Source organism: Emiliania huxleyi, assembly GCF_000372725.1.
Source record: "Emiliania huxleyi CCMP1516 unplaced genomic scaffold EMIHUscaffold_28, whole genome shotgun sequence".
Classification (NCBI taxonomy): Eukaryota; Haptophyta; order Isochrysidales; family Noelaerhabdaceae; genus Emiliania; species Emiliania huxleyi.
The window spans coordinates 812517-824653 of NW_005199926.1; the positions used below are offsets into that span (position 1 = coordinate 812517).

Sequence of the window (12137 nt, forward strand, 5' to 3'; positions counted from 1 at the left end):
CCTCACTTTCTTTCGTTGAAAGAGCAACGCGATATACAACGCGACGGCAGGCCTCGCAATGGGCCGAAGCGCCAAGTTGCATGAGCACAAGCTCGCAGAGGTACGAGCTGCGACTAGCGAGCTGCGGTGCATCTTCTTCGAAGCAGAGCTGCCTCCTGTGTTTCCGAATCTGTGCGATCAACGTTACAAGGAGGATGGGCCTCTGAATATCACCACACTGGTCAGCCGTGTCAGGCTGGCAGTCAACTGTTGCACGCACCAGCCGGCGTTCAGCGACAGCACGATCCGGCTGAAGATGCTGACCTCCCTCGCCAAGGGCGGGCGTGGCGAGAATGTGGATGTCTTCGCCATGTTCGATGCTGCCGAGTTTCTCGGTCCTGCACAGCCGCACGTGGCCTCTGATAGCAGTGCCCCTCGCCTGGCCTCATTCCGCAGCCCGGACAGGACAGAAGAGCAAGCACAGGCAGAATATACTCGGGCCACCAACAGACACTACTCACGGCTGCGGTCGGCAGCACGCATGCAAAAAAGGGAGCGGGACAACGGCCGAATCACGGAATGCCGAGCAAAAGCAGCAAAGGCCCCCCAAGCAGCAGCACATCTGCGTGCAACATTCGATGCATGGCGTGCGGAAATTGCGCGAAGGAGGGAAAGGCGCCACGAGCAGGAAGCAGAACGGCAGAGAATCGCAGAGTGGCACTTGTCGCGTGGCTCGTGGCACGTGCACGCGCTTATGTCAGAGGTAGATTGTGTCACCGTCCGGTCCCCGCGTGGAGGTCGTCGAGTTGACGGAGGCGCCTGCCGTGCGCGGCGACGAGATGGCCGAGGCGACGGCCGAGACCTTGCGCACGCTCACCCGGCCTCCGTCGCGGGTCGCGCAGCCCGCGAGGATGATCTTTTTGTACTCCTGCGGCGGAGCGCGGCGGAAGGAATGGCAAATCTCACGTGCGAGCCTTGGGCAGCGGTGGCGGGCGGACACGCACCTCGAATGTGACAACACCATCGTCCGACATGTCCGCCCAGCCGATCATCTCGTCCACACGGTCGTCGATGTCCACCTCTATCGTGACCGTCTTGCTCGCGGCGCAGAGGAGCGCCTGCTTCAGCTCCCGCGCATCGAGATGGCCGTTGCCATCTAGGTCGAGCTTGGCGAATGCGTCTTGAAGTGCCGCGTCGCTGCCGAGGGGCCGCTCAGGAACGAGCGAGTGCCACGCCTGTTTCAGGTGCGTGCGTGTAGCATTCAGTTCGTCTCGACATCACAGACAGGCGACGAGAACAGTGAGCGGCACGCCTCGCTGGCGGTCAGCATGTCCTCGTGGCCACGGTACGTGCGCATGCCCAGGAGGGGGTACGTGCGCATGCCGAGGAGGGGGCGGCGCGAAGTCAGCGTGAGAACGAGTGGGCAGCGGAGCATGAGCATGAGAGTCCTCGTTGAGTGGACTGGCTGCCCCAGGCCGATCGATGATTGCTTCGTCACGGGCCAAAAAAGTGTTTCCAAGCCAAAACCCGCGCGCATTTCTTTTCTTATGTGCGTAATTCGTTTGGGCGCTGGCGAGAAGAGGCACACGCACGCTCTCCCGAGGTCTCTTGGAGCAGAGAGCCCCGGCGAGCCCTCGAAAGAGCAATGGGTCCCCCAATGGGTCCCTCGAGAGGGTACCCTGGGTGGGCGTGGCCTCTACTCGCCATTTAGCGGCGTCTTTTCTTCACGATGTCCACCCCGCCGCGCCGCCGCTCGCGCCGCCTCGCCTCCGCCTCCGCCGCCGCCCCCTCCCCAGACGCGCCGCCGCCCGCCCGCCTGCTCGACCTCCCCAGGGAGCTCCTCGAGCGCGTCCTCTCCCGCTTCGAAAGCCCCATCGACATCGCTCGCGTCGCGGCCGTCTCTCTCCTCTTTCACTCGCTCGCGGAGCAGTGCATCCGCTTGTGGGCGCAAGAGCGCGACTTCGAGCTGCCAGCGCAGCCAGAGGGCGAGAGCTGCGCCGTGCGGTGGCTGTGCTATGCGGCGTTGCTGCACGAGTCCAACCCGCCGGCGAGGGCGGCGGCAGGCTCCTCCCACAGCCTCTTCATTGACGGCGAGGGGCGGCTCTCGTCGTGCGGCTCGGCGGATGACGATCCAGGCCTTCTCGGCCACGGCGAGGGCGTGACGCGGCTCAACACGCCGACCCGCCTCGCGTCGACGCTGGGCGGCGAGCGCGCCGTGAGCGTGTCGGTTGGGTATTGCCACAGCCTCGCCCTGACCGCCGACGGCAGCATCTGGAGCTGGGGCGATGGATTCTTTGGCAAGCTGGGCCACGGCGACGAGCAGAACCAGTGGCTGCCGAAGAAGGTCGAGGCCTTTGCTGGCCAGCGCGTCGTCGCTGTATCGGCGGGAGATCTGCACAGCCTCGCCGTCACCGCCGACGGCTCCGTCTGGAGCTGGGGCTATGGAGGCTTTGGCCGGCTAGGCCACAGCGACGAGGAGGCCCAATGGCAACCCAAGAAGGTCGAGGCCTTTGCTGGCCAGAGCGTCGTCGCTGTGTCGGCTGGAAGTTTCGACAGCCTCGCCATCACCGCCGACGGCGCCCTCTGGTCGTGGGGCTATGGAGCCTCTGGCAAGCTGGGCCACGGCGACGCGCAGAACCAGCTGCTGCCCAAGAAGGTTGAGGCCTTGGCTGGCCAGCGCGTCGTCGCTGTGTCGGCTGGAGGCGACCACAACCTCGCCATCACCGCCGACGGTGCCCTCTGGTCGTGGGGCTATTGCGGCTTTGGCCGGCTGGGCCACGGCGACGAGCAGAACCAGCTGCTGCCCACGAAGGTCGAGGCCTTGGCTGGCCAGCGCATCGTCGCTGTGTCGGCAGGGCGGCACCTCAGCCTCGCACTCAACGCCGATGGCGCCGTCTGGAGCTGGGGCGATGGAGTCTCTGGCAGGTTGGGCCACGGCGACCAGGAGTCGCAGCTGCTGCCGAAGAAGGTCGAGGCCTTTGCAGGGCGGCGCGTCGTCGCTGTGTCAGCGGGAGGCAACCACAGCCTCGCCATGACCGCCGACGGCTCCGTCTGGAGCTGGGGTTGTGGGAGCGAGGGCCAGTTGGGCCACGGCGACCAGCAGGACGAGCTGCTGCCAAAGAAGTTGGAGGTGTGGGCGAGCCAGCCGAGCACGCCCTTCTCCTCTGACGGGGAGGGCAGCGACGAGGGGAGCGACGAGGGGAGCGACGAGGGCAGCGACGAGGGCAGCGACGAGGGCAGCGGCGAGGGCAGCAACGACGAGGACAGCGACGACGAGGGCAGCGAGGAGGAGAGCGAGGAGGAGAGCGAGGAGGAGAGCGAGGAGGAGAGCGAGGAGGGCAGCGAGGAGGAGAGCGAGGAGGACGAGTAGTCGTGAGAGCAAGGGAGAGCTCGGGGAGCGGCCGAGAGAACGCGGTGACCGCGGCGCGACCGGTGTGGCGCGGGCTCCCTTCCCGGGTCGCTCGTGTGAGTCGCTCTCGGGGGCAGTGTGTGTGTCGGCTGTCGGAGTCGCGAGTGCGCGCGCGCGCGCGTGGGATCGAGACTTCGAGACCGCATGAACCTGCATGTGCACAACGTCACTGTCAGGCGCACGCCAGCTGTCACAAGCCACACAAGGTTCACGTTTTCTTTTCCCTTGCCGTCCCTAACGCCTACCCTAACCAAATGAAAAAGCACGATTCTGCTGTTGCGTGTTGGGAGAGAGAGATTTTTAAGTTGGGCCCTCAGCGCCTCCCTCATTGGCGCGTCCAAGCGGCGCAGCGGGGAGGCGAGACAACGATGGAGAAGGGGAGGGAACGACAACGCGCACAGAGGATGAGGATATAAACTGGGACGACGCAGCGGAGGGGATAGACGAGGGAATCGAGGGACCGGAGGGCTTTCGCGACAGCGACGATGACGACGAAGGCAGGGGAGGAGACGGAGGGGCGACACGCAGGAGGAGCGAAATCGCGAACGGCCCGAGCAGAGAGGGCGACGGAGGAGCACGAGGGAACAACGGAGGCGCTACCGAAGACGCGAACCGAGGCACGGGCGACGGCGGGGACCGGGAGGGCGACAGCGACGTCGAGGTTGACGCAACGGTATCGAGAGCGCCACCCAAAAGGAGGCGGACAGCCATGGAGGTCACCGAATGGAGGGCGAACGGCACGATACGAAAAGGCAGGGCGAGGCGGATGGAGAAAGAAGTGCCGAGGAGGCCATGGTGGAGGGGAGGGACGGGAGGACGAAAGAAGGGCGAGGAGGACGAGCGGCCCGCACAGGTCGCGAGCAGACAGCGCCTGCTGGCCATTTCGAGACATTCGCAAAGCGGATAGCCCCATGTGTCCTTTTAAAAAGATTTTTGTCCTAACTAAAAGGACAGGTTCATGAAGGGCGCCACGCGCGCCCCCGCTCGCCGGCCCAGTCGTACCTCCCGCACTCCACTTGCCCTTCGCGACTTCCCCGTGCCCGGTGGTGCGGGGGGACGACAGTCGTGGCCTTGTTTTGGACGTTACGTGCCGCCGAAACTTGATCACCGATCACCGTCTGAATAAGTACTCCTAGAAAACTCTCCAAAGGCCGGTGATCGGTGATCAGTGACCAGCCGGTGATCATGCAGCTAGTGGGTGGTGCCCCGGCCGACGTGAGCGTCATCAACCCGCCCGCAACTACCACCTGACGTACGCCGCACTCGGCCGCGGCGAGCTCTCGAATGAAGACGTGCTGAGCCAGCTCACCGCCAAGCGAGCGCATCAAATGCCGCTCGCTACAACAATGGCACCCTCCCGCAGTACATGCCACGCATCTTCACCACCAACAGCCAGCTGACAGAGGAGGACCACATCCTTCCCCGAAGGCGCAACGCCAAGCAGCAGCAGTTGATCGCCGCTACCGCAAGATTGGTCCGCTGACAGAGCCGCTGCAGCGACTGGGACGCACGCTCAAAACCGGGCGGGCTCATAGTGAAGAAGATGGTGAAGGGAGTGCTTGGGCGCGTGTCCAAAGGTGCCAAGCGGCCTGCAGCGCCCTCCTCCCAGGCTGCAGCCCCCCCCCCTACGCAAGCGGCAGGTGATTGTAGACAGTGATGAGGACTAGCGGGCGTAAAGGACAAGCGGTTGCGGGTACGTCTCCGGGTCGGTTTTGAATGTGTTGCTTGGGCTGGGTCGTGACCCCGCCGCCTGGAGGCTGTCAGGTGGACATGGTAGCATACCTCAATGCCCAGGAGAGGCTTGCAGAGAGCTCAATGGGAGCGAAAACGCGAGATCAAGGTGTCCTTTTGTAAAGGACAAGTCCTTTAAAAGTCATCGGCCTATCCGAAAGAACGCTAGCTACATGGGAGGGCTTCGTGAAGGATGGATTGAAAAACATTCGAACAAAGAAGAGGCGACGGGAGGAACTGGCAGAGGATGCAGTGACGTGACACACACACACACACACACACACACACACACACACACACACACACACACACACACACACACACACACACACACACACACACACACACACCGCTCACCCACGCGCACCGGGCCTTGCACTTTGAATGCCGTGGGGCTCCTGTCGTTAGACGTGTGGAGACGCGAGGGTTGCCCCCCCTTGCCCCACCACCTCGTGTGTGTGGAGAATTTTACCTTACCTTACCTTACCTCTCCCGCGACCCCGGCCCCTCTCGTAGGACGTAGCCGCAGCCGTAGCCGCAGCCCCAACTCTTGCCGCTCTTCCGTGTCGGTCGGGTTGTGACGAGGGGTGAGGGGACATGGATTGAAGATCCCTCACACCAAGATCGTGCAGGGCGGGGACACATGTCCCAGTGTGTTTAAATCCCATCTCGTCTCAGAGTTGACATGACCGTTTTATTTTCCCCTCATTATTGTAGGATATTTGCCACTCAAGAGCGGAGAAAATCGGAAACCACGGCACGTGGTGCACTTAGTAGTATGTAGGCACGCAAAAAAAAGGGAGAAGAGGAATGGGGGAAAAGAGAAAGGGTCCGGTTTAAGGGAAAAGGCGAAAGGATTAGATGAGGAAAAAGGAGAAAACCGGAAGGGCGCGTCTGGGCCCTTCCTTCAGTCCGCTAGGCTAGCTGATGCCGCTACTGAGCCTCCCCGCGGACCTGCTGGCGCGTATCCTTGCGCGCTTCAGCCCCGCTGAAATCGCTCAAGCCGGAGCAGTGTCGGGCATCTTCACCGAGTCCCAGCCTCCGCAGACCGCGGGCGGTGCGCGCGAGCCTTCGATTCTCGTCCAGGCTCTGCAGTTGCGGGCTGAAGAGCATGGCTACGTGCTTCCGGTGCTGCCTTTTCGGTGGCTGTGCTTTGCGGCCATGCAGCACGAGGCCAACCCGCCGGCGAGGGCGGCGGCAGGCTCCTCCCACAGCCTCTTCATCGACGGCGAGGGGCGGCTGTCGTCGTGCGGAACGGCGGATGACGCGCCAGGCCTCCTCGGTCACGGCGAGGGCGTGACGCGGCTCAACACGCCGACCCGCCTACCCCTTCTGGGCGGCGAGCGCGCCGTGAGCGTGTCTGCTGGAGAATTCCACAACCTCGCCATCACCGCCGACGGCTCCGTTTGGAGCTGGGGCGATGGAGGGGATGGCAAGCTGGGCCACGGCGACGAGCAGAACCAGTGGCAGCCGAAGAAGATCGAGGCCTTGGCTGGCCAGCGCGTCGTCGCTGTATCGGCGGGAGCTCTGCACAGCCTCGCCGTCACCGCCGACGGCTCCGTCTGGAGCTGGGGCTATGGAAGCCGTGGCCAGCTGGGCCACGGCGACGAGGAGGCCCAATGGCAACCCAAGAAGGTCGAGGCCTTTGCTGGCCAGAGCGTCGTCGCTGTGTCGGCTGGAAGTTTCGACAGCCTCGCCATCACCGCCGACGGCGCCCTCTGGTCGTGGGGCTATGGAGCCTCTGGCAAGCTGGGCCACGGCGACGCGCAGAACCAGCTGCTGCCCAAGAAGGTTGAGGCCTTGGCTGGCCAGCGCGTCGTCGCTGTGTCGGCTCGGCAGTACCACAGCATCGCCCTCACCGCCGACGGCGCCGTCTGGAGCTGGGGCTGGGGCGGTGGCGAGTTGGGCCACGGCGACCATCATGACCAGCTCCTGCCGAAGAAGGTCGAGGCCTTGGCTGGGCGGCGCGTCGTCGCCGTGTCGGCTGGAATCGATCACAGCCTCGTCCTCACCGCCGACGGCGCCGTCTGGAGCTGGGGCGATGGCGAGGAAGGCCGGTTGGGCCACGGCGACCAGGAGTCGCAGCTGCTGCCGAAGAAGGTCGAGGCCTTTGCAGGGCGGCGCGTCGTCGCTGTGTCAGCGGGAGGCAACCACAGCCTCGCCATGACCGCCGACGGCTCCGTCTGGAGCTGGGGCGATGGATTCGAGGGCCGGTTGGGCCACGGCGACCAGCAGGACGAGCTGCTGCCAAAGAAGTTGGAGGTGTGGGCGAGCCAGCCGAGCACGCCCTTCTCCTCTGACGGGGAGGGCAGCGACGAGGGCAGCGACGAGGGGAGCGACGAGGACAGCGACGACGAGTGGATCGTCGACGAGGGCAGCGAGGAGGCCAGCGAGGAGGGCAGCGAGGAGGAGAGCGAGGAGGACGAGTAGTCGTGAGAGCAAGGGAGAGCTCGGGGAGCGGCCGAGAGAACGCGGTGACCGCGGCGCGACCGGTGTGGCGCGGGCTCCCTTCCCGGGTCGCTCGCGTGAGTCGCTCTCGGGGGCAGTGTGTGTGTCGGCTGTCGGAGTCGCGAGTGCGCGCGTGTGGGTTCGAGACCGCGCGCGCGCACACACGCGCGACACGCGGTGTGCATCGCCATCAGCATCACGCATCAGTGACGGCACCTGCATGTCGTACTTTACATGTGGAGGTCGTTGCGTCGTTCGGCGAACGCTGAATGCGGTGCTTTTTACAATAGCCGTATATCGAGCCAAGGCCGCAACAAGCTGGCTGCTGTCAACAAGGCCCTATGCTACCTCACGCGCGGATCGTTCAAAGAGGACCAGCATACACAGGCTTCTCTGAACTTCTCTGACATGCGTTTGTTTGAGCTTGAGGCTATTTGTGAGAACTGTTTGGCGAAGAAGTCGCCGAAGATTGCGCTCAAGAAGCAGCAACGAGAATCGGAAGAGGAGGATGCTGAGGCGGCGATTGCTGAGCATGAGAAGGACCGATCGCCCGCCGCAGGCGAAGAAAATTTGGGGGTTGCGCCGTATCGTTTGTACGTTGATCACGGTGGGAGCCTCTTGGCCCCAGGCCGTCCACGGCCGACTTAGCCGATGTAAGAGGCTCCCGCTGATCTTAGACCGCGCAAGCACTCCAGCGTGGCTAGCCACACTTAGACCCGTTAGGCCTCCAGGCTCAGAACTTAGACTACTACCCAACCAGTGACGGCCCGGGGAGCCTGCGGCGCTATTTTAACCTGCCCCGACAGAGTCTCTCGATACGGCGCGCGGCGGCGCCGCACCCAGCAAGCTGGGGCCGCTCCTTACGGACTCGTCGCTGCGCTCCTCAAGGCAAACACGAAGCGCGTTTGGTATTCGAAATACCTGGGGTTGCTCTCCGCTAAAACGGAAGCGACAGGGACAGCCTCCAGACACACACTCACATGGAGCTCCTCGCTCGCCCGCCTGGCGGCGGCAGCGGCCATGGCGACGCTGACGGCGGCGGCACTCGTGGCGGTGACACTCGTGGCCGCGGCGGCGCCTGGGCAGCAGAGAGAGCTGTCGCTGCAGTGCTGGCGGCAGCTGGCGGCGGCGGCTGGGGGCGGCGGCTGGCGGCGACATTGCTGGCGGCAGCCATGCGGGGCGGCGCTGCTGTGGCGGCGAGGCGGCGGCGTTGCAGCGCCCTGCCGCAGCAGGCCCGCCCGGATAGCACTGGCAGTCTGCCGGCGCGGCCGGCGCATCGAATGCGCCCGCCGCGCCGGCAGACTGTTGGATGGCCACAGTCGCGAACGTGGGTGAAGTCGTGCGGCGCAGAGACCAGCTCATTCGCCGTCGCCGGTCCCTCGATCACGGGCGCCGTCGCCGGTTGACCCGCGTCCATGGGCGGATTCAGCAGGCCTGCAGCCCTCCAGCCCTCTAAACCCCTCCGACCCCTCTAACCCTCTCGTGGCGGGCACTCTCGGAAGCTCCGCGCCATTCTTTTTTGCGACCCCTCCCGGAGGCCCTTCCGACCCCTCTCGAGCCCTCCCGCCACGAAGATCCTCCCTTTGTCCGACCGTCCCTCCGAGCCCACCCGGCGCCCGAGCCCTCTTGCCTATCACCCGAGCTCGGGCGGGGGGGCGGCGAGCCCTCCTGGACCCCACCACCCCTCCCGCCTCGCCCAGCCCTCCTGACCCCTCTCCCCGGTGGACCGCTCCACCCTCCCAGCGCGCTAGCCCTATGGGACCCTGTGGAGCCCTCCCGACGCCGATCCGACGGGGACCCCTCAAGCCCTGTGGGCTGGCGAGCCCTCTGGTCGGAGGGGTGGAAGTGGGAGGGCTCGAGGACGGACCCCTCTCGCTCCGGGAGGGTGGAGGGGTGGAGGGTGGAGGGGTGGAGGGGTGGTTGAGCCCTCTAGCTCTATCGATATAGCCCTACCCCTCCCGCCGTTTTAGGGCCTCCCCACCCGCTATGCTCGCGTGGCTCCCACCCCGAGGACCTCTGCCCAAGCTGATGGTGCCCAGCCCAGAGGGCCTCAGGGGCTGTAGAGTCACACCTAGGAGAGGGGGTAGCTCACACCTTGTGGGCCGCACTGACCCTTCTCCCACGTGCCCTTGCCCGCCCCTCTGACCGCCGCCCGAGGCCCGACTTTGAGGGGCTGGTGAGCCCCACCGTTGCGCCCTCACCTCACGCTGACATATCCTTTGGGAATGCCCATGGGCTCTAGGGACCCGGGGGCAGCTTTGCCCGCGGGTGCCATGCTAGGCTATGGTAGCCATTCTCCCAGAAGCCAGATTCTCCGCGGAGAGGCCGGAAAAGTGGCCTAGGCGGCCTCCGCTCAAGGATCGTTGGGATTTTCTGGTGACTCAGGAAGGAGGGGTATGTGTGCTCAAATGACAAATCGCCATGGCCCATGCAACCGCCGCCCCGCATCTACTCGAGATCTCGAGTACAGCGCCACACAGCGGTGGACGGCGAGACACTGACGAGGAGCACAGCGTGTATCGAGCGTGTGGCTGGTAGGCACTTGTGGTACCGACAGCCCCTGTGACATCCGTCCGCATCCGCTTGTAATGTTGTAAAACGGCCACAAAGGGGGCGACCTGCCAAGAATTCTTTTCACAGCCGGGCACAATCCTGGGCCCGCTCCTAGGTTTTCAAGCTCACCGACGAAGGGCGACCGCCCCCTGTCGCAGGCTCCGACGTGTGGCGGCGGCTGCACAGTACACATATGGCAAAGCCGGCGCTTCCACGTGTCCTCTTCGGCACGTCCGCGCTCGGCAACCTCTTTGTGGAGCCGACGCACGACGAGAAGAAAGCCGTCGTCGAGCAGGTCCTCAAGGCCGTGCCGACAGCCCTCTTCGACAGCGCAGGCAAGTACGGTGCCGGTCTAGCGCTCGAGGAGCTCGGCCGCTGCCTCGAGGAGCTCGGCGTGGAGCCGGAGCAGGTTCTCATCAGCAACAAGCTCGGCTGGAAGCGCGTCCCGCTCACCACGCCCGAGCCGACCTTTGAGCCCGGCGCGTGGGTCAACCTGAAGAATGACGCCGTCCAGGCCATTTCGTACGACGGCATCATGGAGTGCTACCGGCAGGGCAACGCGCTTCTCGGAAAGTACGAGGCGCGCATCGTGTCAGTGCACGACCCCGACGAGTACCTGGGCGCGGCGGCCGACGAGGCGGACCTCGAGGCGCGGAGGGCGGACGTGCTCGGCGCCTACCGCGCACTCGCGGAGCTGAAGGTGCCGAGCTACAGCCGAGAGCTACGGCCGAGATACAGCCGAGCTACAGTCGAGATACAGCCGAGTATCCGGCCTGAAACGGCCCCTCGACGCCTCCAGACAGTCTCGCCGAGTGCTCCCAGGCACCGCCCACCCCTGTACACCGGGCCTTGCACACTTTGAAGGCCGCGGGGCTCCTGTCGTTAGACGTGGAGTCGCGAGGGTCGCCCCCCCCCCCCCCCCCCCCCCTCTACCCTCCTGCCCCACCACCCTTGTGGAGAAGTGTACCTGTACCTGTGTCCCTCCCCTCCCCTCCCTCCCCAGGCGGCCGGCAAGGTTCAGTCCATCGGCGTCGGCGCAAAGGACATCAGCGTGGTCGGGTTCGTCTCGGACCCCGTGCCCTAGATGCGGACACTAGATGCGGACACTAGATGCGGACACACACACACACACACCCCACGCGCGCGCCTCGCTCCTACGGGACGACTGCTGGCTGCCCCAGATGCGGACACTATATGCACACACGCCTCGCTCCTACGGGACGACTGCTGGCTGCCCCAGATGCGGACACTATATGCACACACGCCTCGCTCCTACGGGACGACTGCTGGCTGCCCCAGATGCGGACACTATATGCACACACGCCTCGCTCCTACGCGACGGCGGCCACTGGAACCAGATGCGGAGCCCAGACCCATATCTCCCCATATCTCCCCACATCTCGAGGCCCCGCGACTTTCCCTCGCCGCTGCCGCCGTCACCTCCCCCGCTGTCACCCCCCCCCCCCCCAACACCCACCCCGCGCGCGCCGCCCGTCCGGCCTGCCGCTGCTCTCGCCCTCGCCTCCAGCCGCCCGCCGCCGCCGGCCTCGCGCTGGCGGGATTCTCGTCGCTCACGCCGCCCACCCACGCGCACCGGGCCTTGCACTTTGAATCCCGTGGGGCTCCTGTCCTTTAGACGTGGAGTGGCGAGGGCTGCCCTGGCCCTTGCCCCACCACCTTGTGGGTGGAGAGGTTTCCCTTCCTTGCCTCTGGTCGCAGGACCACGTGAAGCTCGACTGGGCAATGCTCGCGTGCTCGGTCACCCCCTTCGTGCACGGCGAGGTATGGGGAGATACGGGGAGATACGGGGAGATATGGGGAGATAAGGGACGGCGAGGTTGCGAGAGATGCGACTGACTCACCCTGCTGACTCACCCCCTCCTGCCCCACACCACTGTGTGTGTGCGTGATCGCCTCACCTCACCGTACCTTAGGTTGCGCGCGGGCTGCTGCGCAAGCTCGGCGAGCAGGGCGTCGACGTCATCAATTCGGCAGCCCCCCCCCCCCCCAAGGTACG

At 65.1% G+C, this 12137-nt stretch overlaps 2 protein-coding genes across 2 annotated transcripts in view; one reads left to right on the forward strand and one right to left on the reverse strand.

Moving 5' to 3' along the window:
- Positions 1–736: 736 nt before the first annotated feature.
- Positions 737–1420, reverse strand: EMIHUDRAFT_207135 (hypothetical protein; the record flags this gene model as incomplete). Its single annotated transcript, XM_005776430.1, has 3 exons — positions 737–907; positions 984–1214; positions 1256–1420. The coding sequence occupies 3 exons, from the start codon at positions 1418–1420 to the stop codon at positions 737–739; spliced, it is 567 nt and encodes a 188-aa protein (XP_005776487.1).
- An 8829-nt stretch (positions 1421–10249) lies between these two features.
- Positions 10250–12137, forward strand: part of EMIHUDRAFT_450670 (hypothetical protein) — a 2428-nt gene continuing 540 nt past the window's right edge. Inside the window, exons 1-4 of the mRNA XM_005776431.1 lie at positions 10250–10820; positions 11124–11195; positions 11840–11902; positions 12055–12111. Coding sequence (XP_005776488.1) covers positions 10314–10820; positions 11124–11195; positions 11840–11902; positions 12055–12111 — 699 coding nt within the window. The 5' untranslated portion in view covers positions 10250–10313. The remainder of the gene's footprint in view (positions 10821–11123; positions 11196–11839; positions 11903–12054; positions 12112–12137) is intronic.